General features: G+C 45.8%; 1 protein-coding gene across 5 annotated transcripts in view; it reads right to left on the reverse strand.

The window, feature by feature from the left end:
• Positions 1-13,622, reverse strand: part of LOC125452287 (CSC1-like protein 2) — a 215,780-nt gene that overhangs the window by 93,808 nt on the left and 108,350 nt on the right. For all 5 annotated transcript variants that reach the window (XM_048530516.2, XM_048530518.2, XM_048530519.2 and 2 more), the window contains one exon: positions 12,152-12,242. In XM_048530516.2, coding sequence (XP_048386473.1) covers positions 12,152-12,242 — 91 coding nt within the window. The remainder of the gene's footprint in view (positions 1-12,151; positions 12,243-13,622) is intronic.

Here is a 13,622-nt window from a genome sequence, read left to right on the forward strand (position 1 = left end):
TCTGGCCCGTTAACTTGGGTTGTCTCATTTCTGGTTCTGTTCTGCATGGGTTTGATTCCACATGTTTATTGATTGCATTATGGGCTGAATTCCGGTGCATGTCCGAGTTTGGTTTAATCTAAGATGATCACGTCATCCCACGTAAACTGATGGTCTTCATTGTCCGAGCACACTGAGATGAGGGAATGTTTGTTGCATCATTTCACTGGTTCTTGTGTATACTGATGGATAGTTTCCTTCTGGTCTGGCCGACAATGTTTGCTGTTGTCATTGCAAGGTATTTTGTAAACTGCACTGGCCCTGCATGTCATGGGTATGAGGTCTTTGGCCCTTGAGTGTTTGTTGCAATGTGGCTGTGGTTTTGCATGCGATCAGGACTTCCATTGGTCATAGGAGTCTCTGTCAGTTCTGATATCAAGAACTGATGGGATAGTGTGGCCAGTGTATTGGGGCATACAGTGTCCTCCTGGCATTGTCTATCTAGTAGGCACCTGTGGATGAAGTTGTTAGGATATCCATTGTTAGCAAAGACCCCGTACATAGGTGCTCTTTCACCTTCCTGTATAGTTCTGATGTGTCGCAGTGAGTTGCCACCTGTTTGAACAGTCCTAATACAGCTTTCTTTGTGGATGTTGGGGTGATTGCAGTGGAAATTGAGGATTTGGTCAGCATGGGTTGCCTTCCTAAATACTGTGGTTTGGAATTCCCCGTTGGTCACTCGTTCCACACTGACATCTACAAATGGAAGTTGATTGTGCTTTTCCTCTTCTCTCAAATTTGATCCCAGTGAAAATGCTGTTGATGAGATGGCGTGTCTCTAACTTGGTGCATTCAATGATAGCAAACGTGTCACTCACTTATCAGATCCAGAATTTTGGCAGTACGAGGAGAATGGTAATCTGTTCCAGTCTTTGCACGACTGCCTCTGCAATAAGTCCTGAGATGGGTGACCCCATAGATATGCCATTGATTTGCTTGTATATTTGGCTGTTAAAAAGATTAAGTGTCTGATGACGCATAGGTCCAGTAGTCTGAATATGTTGTCCTTGCTGATGGAGCTGTTTGGAGTCAGCATTTCTGCTGCATCCATAATGTGGCAAGTGGTGCGATGTCAAAGGATACCATAATCTTGTCATTGATTTTAACATCCTTGAGATTAAGGAATTCCTGGGTTGAGTGGATGGACTGGGGTGATCTGTCAACAAGGCATTTCAATCCCTGTAGGTCCTTGGCTAATTTGTGTGTAGGCGTGCCAGAGGGGCAGACAATAGGTCTGAGGGGGATGTCTGGTTTGGGTACTTTGGGTGGTCTGTAGATCCTTCAAGGACCCAAAAGACACCACATACATGATATGCAGGAACTACATAGTTTAAAAAATACCTGGCAATGACTGCAACAAACATTACGTTGGTCAGGCTGGAAGGAAACGGCTAGCAGCAAAATGATAAAACAAACTTTCCCTCATCTCAGTGCGCTCTGACAGTGAAGACCATCAATTTAACTGGAACAATGTGGCCATCCTAGCTCAAGCCAATCTCAGACATGCACGGGAATTCCCAAAGGCCTCGTTTTCAACCCATAATGCAAATAACATGTGGAATCAAATCATGCAGAACAGAACTGGGAATGACAGCCCACAACACTCATTTCATTGGAGGCCGCACTGGTGATGTTGTTACCTAGCATGGGTGACAAAATGTCTGTACAATAGCCAGCTCAGCAAGCAACCCAGCAACCTCAACATATATTTCTATTCCCAGGTCCTTCTGCTCCTACACCCATTCGTGGCACTTTTTTTGTTTCTCCATGAACTTTCTACCAAAACATCTCTTCTCCACATTAACGTCACCTGTCAGGTATCTACCCACTCCACCAGCTTGACAATACACTTTCCTCCTCAGTTTATGGTGGTGCCAATATTTGTACCATCACTGCACACCAAGATCTAGATCTTTAATACAGACATCAGTATTAGGAACTCCAATTCAAACCTCCTTTTTGAGACAAGCCAAAAAAAATCAGGTATCCTTTATTCATATGCAGAAAAACCAAGAATAGCTAAAAGCCGAACGTCTTTTGGAAACCAACACAAAAGAACACACGCTTAGCCATAGATTCAGAGTCCTAGAACATGGAAAAGACCCTTCAGTCCAACTAGGCCATGCCAACCACGTTCCTAAACTAAACCAGTCCTACCTGCCAGTAAAAACAGTAGACTGATGGGATGGCAATTGGCCAGTTTGGATTTGTCCTGCATTCTTGAGAGCAATTTTCCACATTGTTAAGTTAGATGCCAGAGCTGTAACTGTATTGGAATAGCTTGGCTAAGGGAACAGCAAGTTCTGGAGCACAAGTCTTTAGTACTATGCTGTAATGTTGTCAGGGTCTGTAACCAATGCAGTTTCCAGTGCCTCCAATTGTTTCCTGATATCACGCAGATGCTAGTGTTTGGCTCAGATTCCTCCAAATTTTGTTTATGTCTTTCAAACACTATCAACTGTACCTGTATACAACATTGTAACTAATGGGTGGATTACATAATTCCATGGAGGAGGCATCTCTGCAACTATCCCCATCCTCAACAGCGGAACAACCTACTGAGCAAAAAAGAGAAGGCTAAAGCAGTCGCAACCATCTTCAGCCAGAAGTGGCAAGTGCATGATCCAGCTGAGCCCCCAACATTACTGATACCAATCTTCAGCCAATTTGATTCACTCCACATGATATGGGGCTCATTCTGGGGGAAGGTGGGACCTCTACAAACAGGACAGTCTCCACTTGAACCAGAGGGGTACTAATATCCTGGGTGGGAAATTTACTAGTGCTATTTGGGTGGATTTAAACTAGCTTAGCAGGGGGATGGGAAACTGAGGTGTAGTTCCAGAACACAGGAGGGAGAGTGTAGGGAGGACATAGACAGGATCTCACTCACAAGAGTGTGCTGGCAGACAGCAAGCTGGTTTGAAGCATGTCTACATCAACACCAGGAGTATCCAGAGTAAGGTAGGTGAGCTGCAGCATGGACGGGTACCTGGGATTTCACAGACATGGATAGACCAGGGTCAGGAATGGATGTTGCAGGTTCCAAGGTTTAGATCTTTCATTAAGATCAGGGAAGGTGGTAAAAGAAGTGGAGGTGTGGCTTTGTTAGTCAAGGACAGTATAACAGTGGCTGAAAGAACTTTTGACGAGGACCTGTCTGAGGTGGTATGGGCTGAGGTCAGAAACAGGAAGGGAGAGGTTACACTGCTGGGAGTTTTTTTTAAATTTAGGCCTCCACAAAGTTCCAGGGATGTGGAGGAGAGGATTGGCAAAACGATTCTGGGCAGGAGTGAAAGGAACAGGGTGGCCATTATGGGAGACTTCAATTTCCCTAACATCGACTGGAAATGCTATAACTCTAGTATGTCGGAAGGATCAGTTTTTGTCCAACGTGTGCAGGGCGGTTTCTGACTCAGTATGTAGAAGAGCTGACAAGAGGGGAGACCACATTGGATCTGGTACTTGGTAATGAACCAAGCCAGGCGTTTGATTTAGTGGCAGGTGAGCACTTTGGAGACAGTGACCATAATTCAGTTATGTTTAGTTTAGTGATGGAAAGGGATAGGAACATGCCACAGGGCAGGAGTTATAGATGGGGAAGGGGAATTATAATGCAAATAGGCAAGACTTAGGAGGCATAGAATGGGTTAGCAAAATGCAGGGGATGGGCCAATCGAAATGTCAAGCTGGTTTAAGGAACAGATATTTGTGTCATTGACAGGTATGTCCCTGTCAGGCAGGGAGGAAGTGATAAGGTAAGGGAACTGTGGTTTACTAAAGAAATTGTATCTCTTGTTAAGCGGAAGAGGGAGGCTTATTGTGATGAGGAGACGAGATGGTTCAGATGAGGCAATGGAGAGTTACAGATTAGCTAGGAAGGATTTGAAGGGGGTTAAGAGGAGCAAGGAGGGGACATGAGCAGACATTAGCAGGTAGAACAAAGGAGAACCCTAAAGCTTTCTATAGGTATTTGAGGAATAAGAGGATGACTAGGGTAGGAATAGGGCCAGACAAATACAGAAGTGGGAAGTTGTGTGTGGACCCTGTGCAGATCGGAGGTGCTAAATGAATATTTCTCATCTGTTTTCACTCAGGAAAAGGAGAATATTGTAGAGGAGAAGATTGAGTTATGGGTTACTAGAATTGAAAGGATTGGAGGTTAGTAAGGAGGTGTTATCAATTCTAGAAGGTGTGAAGGTAGATAAATCCCCTAGGCCGGATGGGATTTTTCCGAGGATTCTCTGGGAAGCTAGGGAGGTGGCGGCGGAGCCTTTGGCCTTGATTTTTGAGTCCTGATTGCCTACAGGTTTAGTAAGAGGGGACTGGAGGATTACAAATGTTGTGCCCTTGTTCAAGAAGGGCAGTAAAGACGACCCAGGTAATTATAGACCTGTGAGCCTTACGACTTTCCTCAAGTGTCAGTGCCTTCCATTTCTGGTTGAGCAGCAGCGCGAGCAGGAGCTTGGAGCAGGGGCCTGTCAGGAAACCGGTGAGTCACTGTTTTTGAAACTTTAAAAAGCTTACCTCGTGAATAGGGGGACGTATGCTGAGCAGGAGCCGACATGAGACTGGTGAATGAGTGAGGTAATATTTGTGTGGTTGCGTTACCCGAAACACTACCCGGGCAGTGTCTCCCACCCATCCTCCTCCTCTAACCAAAAAAACAGGTTCTGTGTGCCTGATTGGTAAGGTAACAAGTTTATTGTTTATTCTTTATTTTTTAAATCTTGGGAATTTAGAATAATGGGAACGGAAGTCAGGGCTGTTGAATGTTCCTCCTGCAGAATGTGGGAGGTAAGGGTCACCACTAGTGTCCCTGCTGGCTACATCTGCAGGAAGTGCACCCAACTCCAGCTCCTTGAAAACCGCGTTAGGGAACTGGAGCTGGAGCTGGATGAACTTCGGGTCATTCAGGAGGCAGAGGGGGTTATTGAGAGGAGTTACAGGGAGGTAGTCACTCCTCAAGTACAGGAGAAAGGCAGATGGGTTACAGTCAGGGGACGGAAAGGGAACCGGCAGGCAGTGCAGGGATCCCCTGTGGCCATTCCCCTCAACAATAAGTATACCATTTTGGATACTGTTGGGGGCGACGACTGACCAGGGGAGAGCAGTGGGGCACAGGTCTCTGGCACAGAGTCTGTCCCTGCTGCTCAGAAGGGAAGGAGGAAGAGGAGCAGAGCATTAGTCATTGGGGACTCCATAGTTAGGGGGACAGATAGGAGGTTCCGTGGGGACGAGAGAAACTCACGGTTGGTGTGTTGCCTCCCAGGTGCCAGGGTGCACGATGTCTCTGATCATGTTTTTGGGATCCTTAAGGGGGAGGGGGAGCAGCCCCAAGTCGAGGTCCACATTTCCTACCTATGTCGTTGGTGCCAGAGAGATGGGGATTTGAGGCAGAAATTCAGGGAGCTAGGATGGAAGCTGAGAGCTAGGACGAACAGAGCTGTTGTCTCTGGTTTGTTGCCCGTGGCGAGGCGGAGGGCGAGGGCGAGGAGGGTGGCGGGGGGGAGGAGGGCGGGAAGGCGAGGGGTTGAACACGTGGCTACAGGGATGGTGCACAGGGAGGGTTTTGGATTCTTGGATAATTGGGGCTCTTTCTGGAGTAGGTGGGACCTCTACAAGCAAGATGGTCTTCACCTGAACAAGAGGGGTACTGATATCCTGGGGGAGAAATTTGCTAAGGCTGTTCGGGTGGGTTTAAACTAATTCAGCAGGGAGATGGGCACCAAAATTGTAGTTCGACTATAGAAAAGGTTGAGTGTAGGGAGGTCCGAAATAAAGTTTCGGAGAAGCAAGACGGCACTGGCAAGCAAGAAGTTGGTTTGAAGGGTGTCTACTTCAATACCAGGAGCGTCTGGAATAAGGTGGGTGAGCTTGCAGCATGGGTTAGTACCTGGGACTTCGATGTTGTGGCCATTTCAGAGACATGGATAGAGCAGGGACAGGAATGGTTGTTGCAGGTTCTGGGATTTAGATGTTTCAGTAAGAACAGAGAAGATGGTAAAAGGGGTGGAGGTTGGCATTGTTGGTCAAGGACAGTATTACAGTTGCAGAAAGGATGTTTGGGGACTCGTCAACTGAGGTAGTATGGGCTGAGGTTAGAAACAGGAAAGGAGAGGTCACCCTGTTGGGAGTTTTCTATAGGCCTCCGAGTAGTTCCAGAGATGTAGAGGAAAGGATAGCAAAGATGATTCTTGATAGGAGTGAGAGACACAGGGTAGTTGTCATGGGGGACTTCAACTTTCCAAATATTGACTGGGAACACTATAAATGGGTCAGTTTTTGTCCAGTGTGTGCAGGAGGGCTTCCTGACACAGTATGTCGATCAGCCAACAAGGGGCAGAGTCACATTAGATTTGGTACTGGGTAATGAGCCTGGCCAGGTGTTAGATTTGGAAGTAGGTGAGCACTTTAGTGCTAGCGATCACAATTCTGTTATGTTTACTTTAGTGATGGAAAGGGATAGGTGTATACCACTGGGCAAGAGTTATAGCTGGGGGAAAGGCAATTACAATGAGATTAGGCAAGATTTAGGGAGCATAGGATGGGGAAGGAAACTGCAGGGGATGGGCACATTAGAAATGCGGAGCTTATTCAAGGAAAAGCTCCTGTGTGTCCTAGATAAGTATGTACCTGTCAGGCAGGGAGGAAGCTGTAGAGTGCGGGAGCCGTGGTTTACGAAAGAGGTGGAATCTCTGGTCAAGAGGAAGAAGGCGGCTTATGTTAAGATGAGATGTGAAGGCTCAGTTAGGGCACTTGAGGGCTACGAGGTAGCCAGGAAAGACCGAAAGAGAGCTCAGAAGAGCCAGGAGGAGACATGAGAAGTTGTTGGCGGATAGGATCAGGGTAAACCCTAAGGCTTTCTATAGGTATTTAAGGAATAAAAGAATGACAAAAGAAAGATTAGGCCCAATCAAGGATAGTAGTGGTAAGTTGTGTGTGGAGTCAGATGAGATAGGGGAAGCGCTAAATTAATATTTTTCTACAGTGTTCACTCTAGAAAACAATGTTGTCGAGGAGAACACAGATACAGGCTACTAGATTAGGTGGGATTGAGGTTCACAAGGAAGAGGTATTAGAAATCCTTCAGAGGGTGAAGATAGATAAGTCCCCTGGGCCGGATAGGATTTATCCTCGGATCCCCTGGGAAGCCGGGGGGGGGGGTGGGAGAGATTGCCGAGCCTTTGGCATTGATCTTTAACTCGTCATTGTCTACAGGAATAGTGCCAGATGACTGGAGGACAGCAAATGTGGTTCCCCTGTTCAAGAGGGGAGTAGAGACAACCCTGGTAATTATAGACCAGTGAGCCTTACCCTCAGTTGTTGGTAAAGTGTTGGAAAAGGTTATAAAAGGGATAGGATTTATAATCATCTAGAAAAGAATAAATTGATTAGGGACAGTCAGCACGGTTTTGTGAAGGGAAGGTCATGCCTCACAAACCTTCTTGAGTTCTTTGAGAAGGTGACCAAACAGGTAGATGAGAGTAAACCGCTTGATGTGGTGTATATGGATTTCAGCAAGGCGTTCGATAAGGTTCCCCACAATAGGCTATTGTACAAAATGTGGAGGAATGGAATTGAGGGAGATATCGCAGTTTGGATCGGAATTTGGCTTGCTGAAAGAAGACAGAGGGTGTTAGTTGATGGGAAATGTTCATCCTGGAGACCAGTTCCTAGTGGTGTACCGCAAGGGTCGGTGTTGGGTCCACTGCTGTTTGTCATTTTTATAAATGACCTGGATGAGGGCGTAGAAGGATGGGTTAGTAAATTTGCAGACGACACTAAGGTCGGTGGAGTTGTGGATAGTGACGAAGGATGCTGTAGGTTGCAGAGAGACAGAGACAAGCTGCAGAGCTGGGCTGAGAGGTGGCAAATGGAGTTTAATGCAGCCAAGTGTGAGGTAATGCACTTTGGTAGGGGTAACCAGAAGGCAAAGTACAGGGCTAATGGTAAGATTCTTAGTAGGGTCGATGAGCAGAGAGATCTCGGTGTCCATGTACACAGATCCTTGAAAGTTGCCACCCAGGTTGACAGGGTTGTTAAGAAGGCATACAGTGTTTTAGCTTTTATTAATAGAGGGATCGAGTTCCGGAACCAAGAGGTTATGCTGCAGCTGTACAAAACTCTGGTGCGGCCGCACTTGGAGCATTGTGTACAGTTCTGGTCACCGCATTGTAAGGATGTGGAAGCTTTGGAAAGGATGCAGAGGAGATTTACTAGGATGTTGCCTGGTATGGAGGGAAGGTCTTACGAGGAAAGGCTGAGGGACTTGAGGCTGTTTTCATGAGAGAGAAGGTGGTTGACAGGTGACTTAATTGAAACAAAATAATCAGAGGGTTAGATAGAGTGGATAGGGAGAGCCTTTTTCCTAGGATGGTGACGGCGAGCATGAGGGGGCATAGCTTTAAATTGAGGGGTGAAAGATATAGGACAGATGTCAGAGGTAGTTTCTTTACTCAAAGAGTAGTAAGGGAATGGAACGCTTTGCCTGCAACGGTAGTAGATTCACCAACTTTAGGTACATTTAAGTAGTCATTGGATAAGCATATGGACGTACATGGAATAGTGTAGGTTAGATGGGCTTGAGATCGGTACGACAGGTCGGCACAACATTGAGGGCCGAAGGGCCTGTACTGTGCTGTAATGTTCTATGACTGTTGTTGGAAAAGTTTTGGACATTTAAGAAATAGGATTTATGATCATCTAGCAAGCAACAATTTGATTGGTGATAGTCATGATTTGTCAAGGGCAGGTCATGTCTCATAAATCTGAGTTTTTTTGAGAAGGTGGCCAAGCATGTGGATGAGTTTAGGGGAGGTGGCGTGATGTACATGGACTTCGGTAAAGCCTTGGATAAGGTTTCACATGATAGACTATTGGAGAAAATGAGAAGGCATGGGATTGAGGGTGATTTAGCAGTTTGGATTAGAAACTGGCTTTCTGTAAGAAGGCAACAAGTGGTGGTTGGTGGAAAATATTCAGCCTGGAGTCTGGTTACTAGTGGTGTGCCACAAGGATCTGTTTTGGGACCACTACTGTGTCATTTTTATAAATGACTTGGATGCAAGCATAGGTGGATGGGGTCAGTAAGTTTGCAGATGACACTAAAGTCAGTGGAGTGGTGGACAGTGTGGAAGAATGTTGCAGGGAGACTTAAATAAACTGCAGAATTGGGCTGAAAGGTGGCAAATGGAGTTCAATGCGGGTAAATGTGAGGTGATTCACTTTGGGAAGAATAATAGGAAGGCAGAATACTGGGTCAATGGAAAGATTCTTGGTAGTGTGGATGTGCAGAGGGATCTTGGTGTCCATGTACATAGATCCCTGAAAGTTGCCACCCAGGTTGATAGTGCTGTTAAGGCAGCTTACGGTGTGTTAGATTTTATTGGTAGAGGGATTGAGTTCCAGAGCCGTGATGTCATGCTGCAACCAGACAAAATGCTAGTGCGGCCTCACTTGGAATACTGCGTATAGTTCTGGTTGCCCCCTTACAGGATGGATGTGGAAGCATTGGAAAAAAGGTGCAGAGGAGATTTAGCAAGATGTTGCCTGGTCTGGAGCGAAGGCCTTACGAAGAAAGGCTGAGGGGCTTGGATCTGTTCTCATTGGAGAGAAGGCAGCTTCGAGGGGATTTAATAGAGACATTACAAGATGCTCAGGGGATTAGATAGGGTGGACAGCGAGAGTCTTTTTCCGAGGATGAGGACATCAGCTTGTACAAGGGGGCATAACTATAAATTGAGGGGTGATAGATATAAGACAGATGTCAGAGGCAGGTTCTTTACTCAGTAGTAAGGGCGTAGAATGCCCTGCCTGCCAAATGTAATTAACTCAGCCACATTAGGGGCATTTAAACAGTCCTTGGGTAAGTATATGGATGATGGGATAGTGTAGGGGGATGGGCTGAAGATTAGTTCACAGGTTGGCGCAATTTCGAGGGCTGAAGGGCCTGTTCTGCACTGTATTATTCTATAATCAAGAATCAGTTGGAGGCACTGGAAGCCGCAAAAGGCTACAGGCCCTGACAACATTCCAGCATTAGTACTAGAAAACTGTGCTCCAGAACCCACTGCTTACCTTGCCAAGCTTTTCCAATACAGTTACAACACTGGCATCTACCCAACGTGGAAAAATGCTCAAGTATGCAGGACAAATCCAAACCGGCCAATTACCATCCCATCAGTCTACTCTCGATCATCAGTAAAGCGCTGGGAGGTGTCATAAACAGTGCTATCAAGCAGCACCTGCTCAGCAATAACTTGCTCAGTGACACCCAGTTTGAGTTCCGCCAGGGCCATTCAGCTCCTGACCTCATTACAGCCTTGGTTCAAACATGGACAAGAGCTTTTGTGCTCCCAAGATGCTGCTTGGCCTGCTGTGTTCATCCAGTTCTACTCTTTGTTATAGCGGAATTCCTGATAGGGAGAGTGTGACAACCCTTGACACCAAAGCTGCATTCGACAGAGTGTGGCATCAAGGAGCCCTCGCAAAACTGGAATCAATGGGTATGGGGGCAAAGTCTCCAGTGGTTGGAGTCATACCTGACACACAAGATGGTTGCGGTTGTTGGAGGTCAGTTATCTCAGCTTCAGGAAGTCTCTGTACTAGTTCCACAGGATAGCATACTCGGGCCAACCATCTTCAGCTGCTTCAAATGACTTTCCCTCCACCATAGTCAGAAGTGTGGATGATCATTGATGATTGTGCAATCTTCAGTACCATTCGCAACTCGCCAAACACTGAAGCAGCGTGTCCAAATGCAACAAGATCTGGACAATATCTGGCTTGGGCCAACACTGACCAGTAACATTTGCGCTGCACAACTGTCAGGCTATGACCATAACCAATGAGGCATTCTGGGCTTTGATCATGGTCCAAAAACTCAACTGGACACTAATACAAAGGCAACAGAGCAGGCCTGAAGCTCGGCATATTGCTGTGACTAACTTACCTCCTGACTCCCCAAAGCTTGTCCATCATCTACAAGGCACAAGACAGGAATGTGAGATAACAAGGTTTAGAGCTGGATGAACACTGCAGACCATGCAGCAGAGGAGCAGGAAAGCTGACTGCCAAAATGTCAGCCCTCCTGCTCCTCTGATGTTCCTTGGCATGCTGTGTTCATCCAGCTCTAAACCTTGTTATCTCAGGTTCTCCAGCATTGGCAATTCTTACTAACTCTGTAGAAAGTCAGGAATGTGATGGAATACTCCCCACTTGCCTGGATGAGTGCAGCCCCAACACTGAAGAATCGTGATACTATCCAGTTCAAAGCATTCTGCTTGACTGGCACCACATCCACAACCATCCTCTCCCTCTACCAGCAATTCTCCGTAGCAGCACTGGTGTACTATCTACAAGATGCACTGCAGAAATTCAAAGATCCTCAGACAACACTTGCCAAAGGCATGACTACTTTCAAATAGGACAAGAGCAGCAAACACGTGGGAACACCACCGCCTTAAAATGATTCCCTCCAAGCCACTACCATCTTGAATTGGAATTATATTGCCATTCCTCCACTTATCACTGGATCAAAATCCCGGAATTCCCTCCTTCATGGCATTGTGGGTCACCCCGCAGCAGTTCAAGGCGGCAGCTCACTGCCACCACCTCAAGGGCAAGTAGGGATGAGCAATGAATGTTGGCCAGCCAGTGACACCCACATCCCACAAAAATGAATAAGTTAAACAAAAACTTCTGGCTGTTCATTCTGCACGAGCTACTCTTTTCAAAATAAAAATAAACTTGCCCCTCATGCCCTTTATAAATCTTTTTCCCCCTCACCTTAAAAATATACCTCTAGTTCTAAACTTCCCTACTTGGGAAATATTGCTGCTATTGCAAATATTGTGAAGTATCTCCTCCTTTGGTTTCAAATTTGCTTCCATATGTGCACTGTCTTCGTAAAATCAAAATTTGAGCCAAGTATTTAATCTCACACCTGGTTAAACACCAGTGAACCATCTTGGGATGTTTCATGTTAGAGACGTGATATAATTGCAAGTTGATACGGAAAACAATTAATTTTGAGACGTAATTAACAACAGATAGTGTGTGTGTATTTCTTGTCAGTCAATCTCTCTAACGGAGAAGTAAAATTACTCACATTGTCTCGCTGATCGTAGTCAACTGAGCTTGACACTGACGTAAGACGTTCGTATCGGTCATGGTTTTCTGAATCCAGCGCCGAAGCCACACTGAAGGAGGAGGATGATAAAGGTTTCTAACAGGCCACTACCAGCACACAGTCACTTGACTAATGTTAATTAGTTTGACATGAAAGTGGCATTAAAAAGTACTGTGCAGCAGGCCTCAAAGATGCTGACCTTGCTACTTTGACATTCATATTCAAAAAGGACTATTTCAAATTGTTTTAATCTATTTCTGAGCAGCAATTCTACAGTAATTTGTCTTTACTTTGCCACTGAACTCTTACCATCTCAATTTATTTACCTGGTATGCTTAACAGCCAAGCAAATAGAAATATACTTGACAATTTGGCAATACCTAGATTTTTTGATACAAATTGTCTTTTTTTGAAAAGTTCAGATCTAACTGGAAACAAGATGTCGACAGACCAACTAAAGGAAGAGGCCATACCAGACCTTGTAATGTGGAGAGAGCCTTGCCAAGTAATCGAAGTGTCAGCGGAGGAACATTTTGGGAAGTGGCCATAATTCTCTAAGTTTTAGGATAGTTTTAGATAAGGTTAAGACTGGTCCTTGGGTAAAAAGTTCCAAATTGGGGGACACTAATTTCAACAGTATTAGACCAGGTATTATTTAATGTCAATCATTAGCATCACCATCAGTAATATAGGAGGAGATCACGTCAGTATGGTGGCTCAGTGGTTAGCACTGCAGCCTCACAGTGCCAGAGACCCAGGTTCAATTCCACCCTCGGGTAACTGTCTGTGTGGAGTTTGCACATTCTCCCAGTGTTTGCGTGGGTTTCCTCCGGGTGCTCCTGTTTCCTTCCACAGTCCAAAGATGTGCAGGCTAGGTGGATCAGCCATGCTAAGTTGTCCGTAGTGTTCAGGGGTGTGTGGGATGCTCCAAGGGGCAGTGTGGACTTGTTGGGCCGAAAGGCCTGTTTCCACACTGTAGGGAATCTAATCTAATGTCTTCTTTAGCCACGACTATTTAAACTCTCTTTACGCAGAGAGTTGAGAGAGCATGGAATGCGTTGCCAGCAGCAGTTGTGGAAGCAAGGTCATTGGGGTCATTTAAGAGACTGCTGGACATGTATATGGTCACAGAAATTTGAGGGTGCATACATGAGGATCAATGGTCGGCACAACATTGTGGGCTGAAGGGCCTATTCTGTGCTGTACTGTTCTATGTTAAGATTAGGGAGATAAGAATGGGAGAGGTCTAAATTTTCCATTCTGATTTTGCCATAATTGCCAACATTTCCTTCTGTAAATTCCTTCACTGTCACTGAGTCAGTATCCTGGAATTCCCTCCTTAACAGCATTGTGGGTCTGCCTACGGCTGGATTGCAGCGATTCAAGGACAACTAGGGATGGGCACTAAATGCTGGCCAATCAACAGCTCAGCCCTATGAGTGAATAAGTG

The sequence above is a fragment of the Stegostoma tigrinum genome, chromosome 4 (assembly GCF_030684315.1).
Source record: "Stegostoma tigrinum isolate sSteTig4 chromosome 4, sSteTig4.hap1, whole genome shotgun sequence".
NCBI classification, from domain to species: domain Eukaryota; kingdom Metazoa; phylum Chordata; class Chondrichthyes; order Orectolobiformes; family Stegostomatidae; genus Stegostoma; species Stegostoma tigrinum.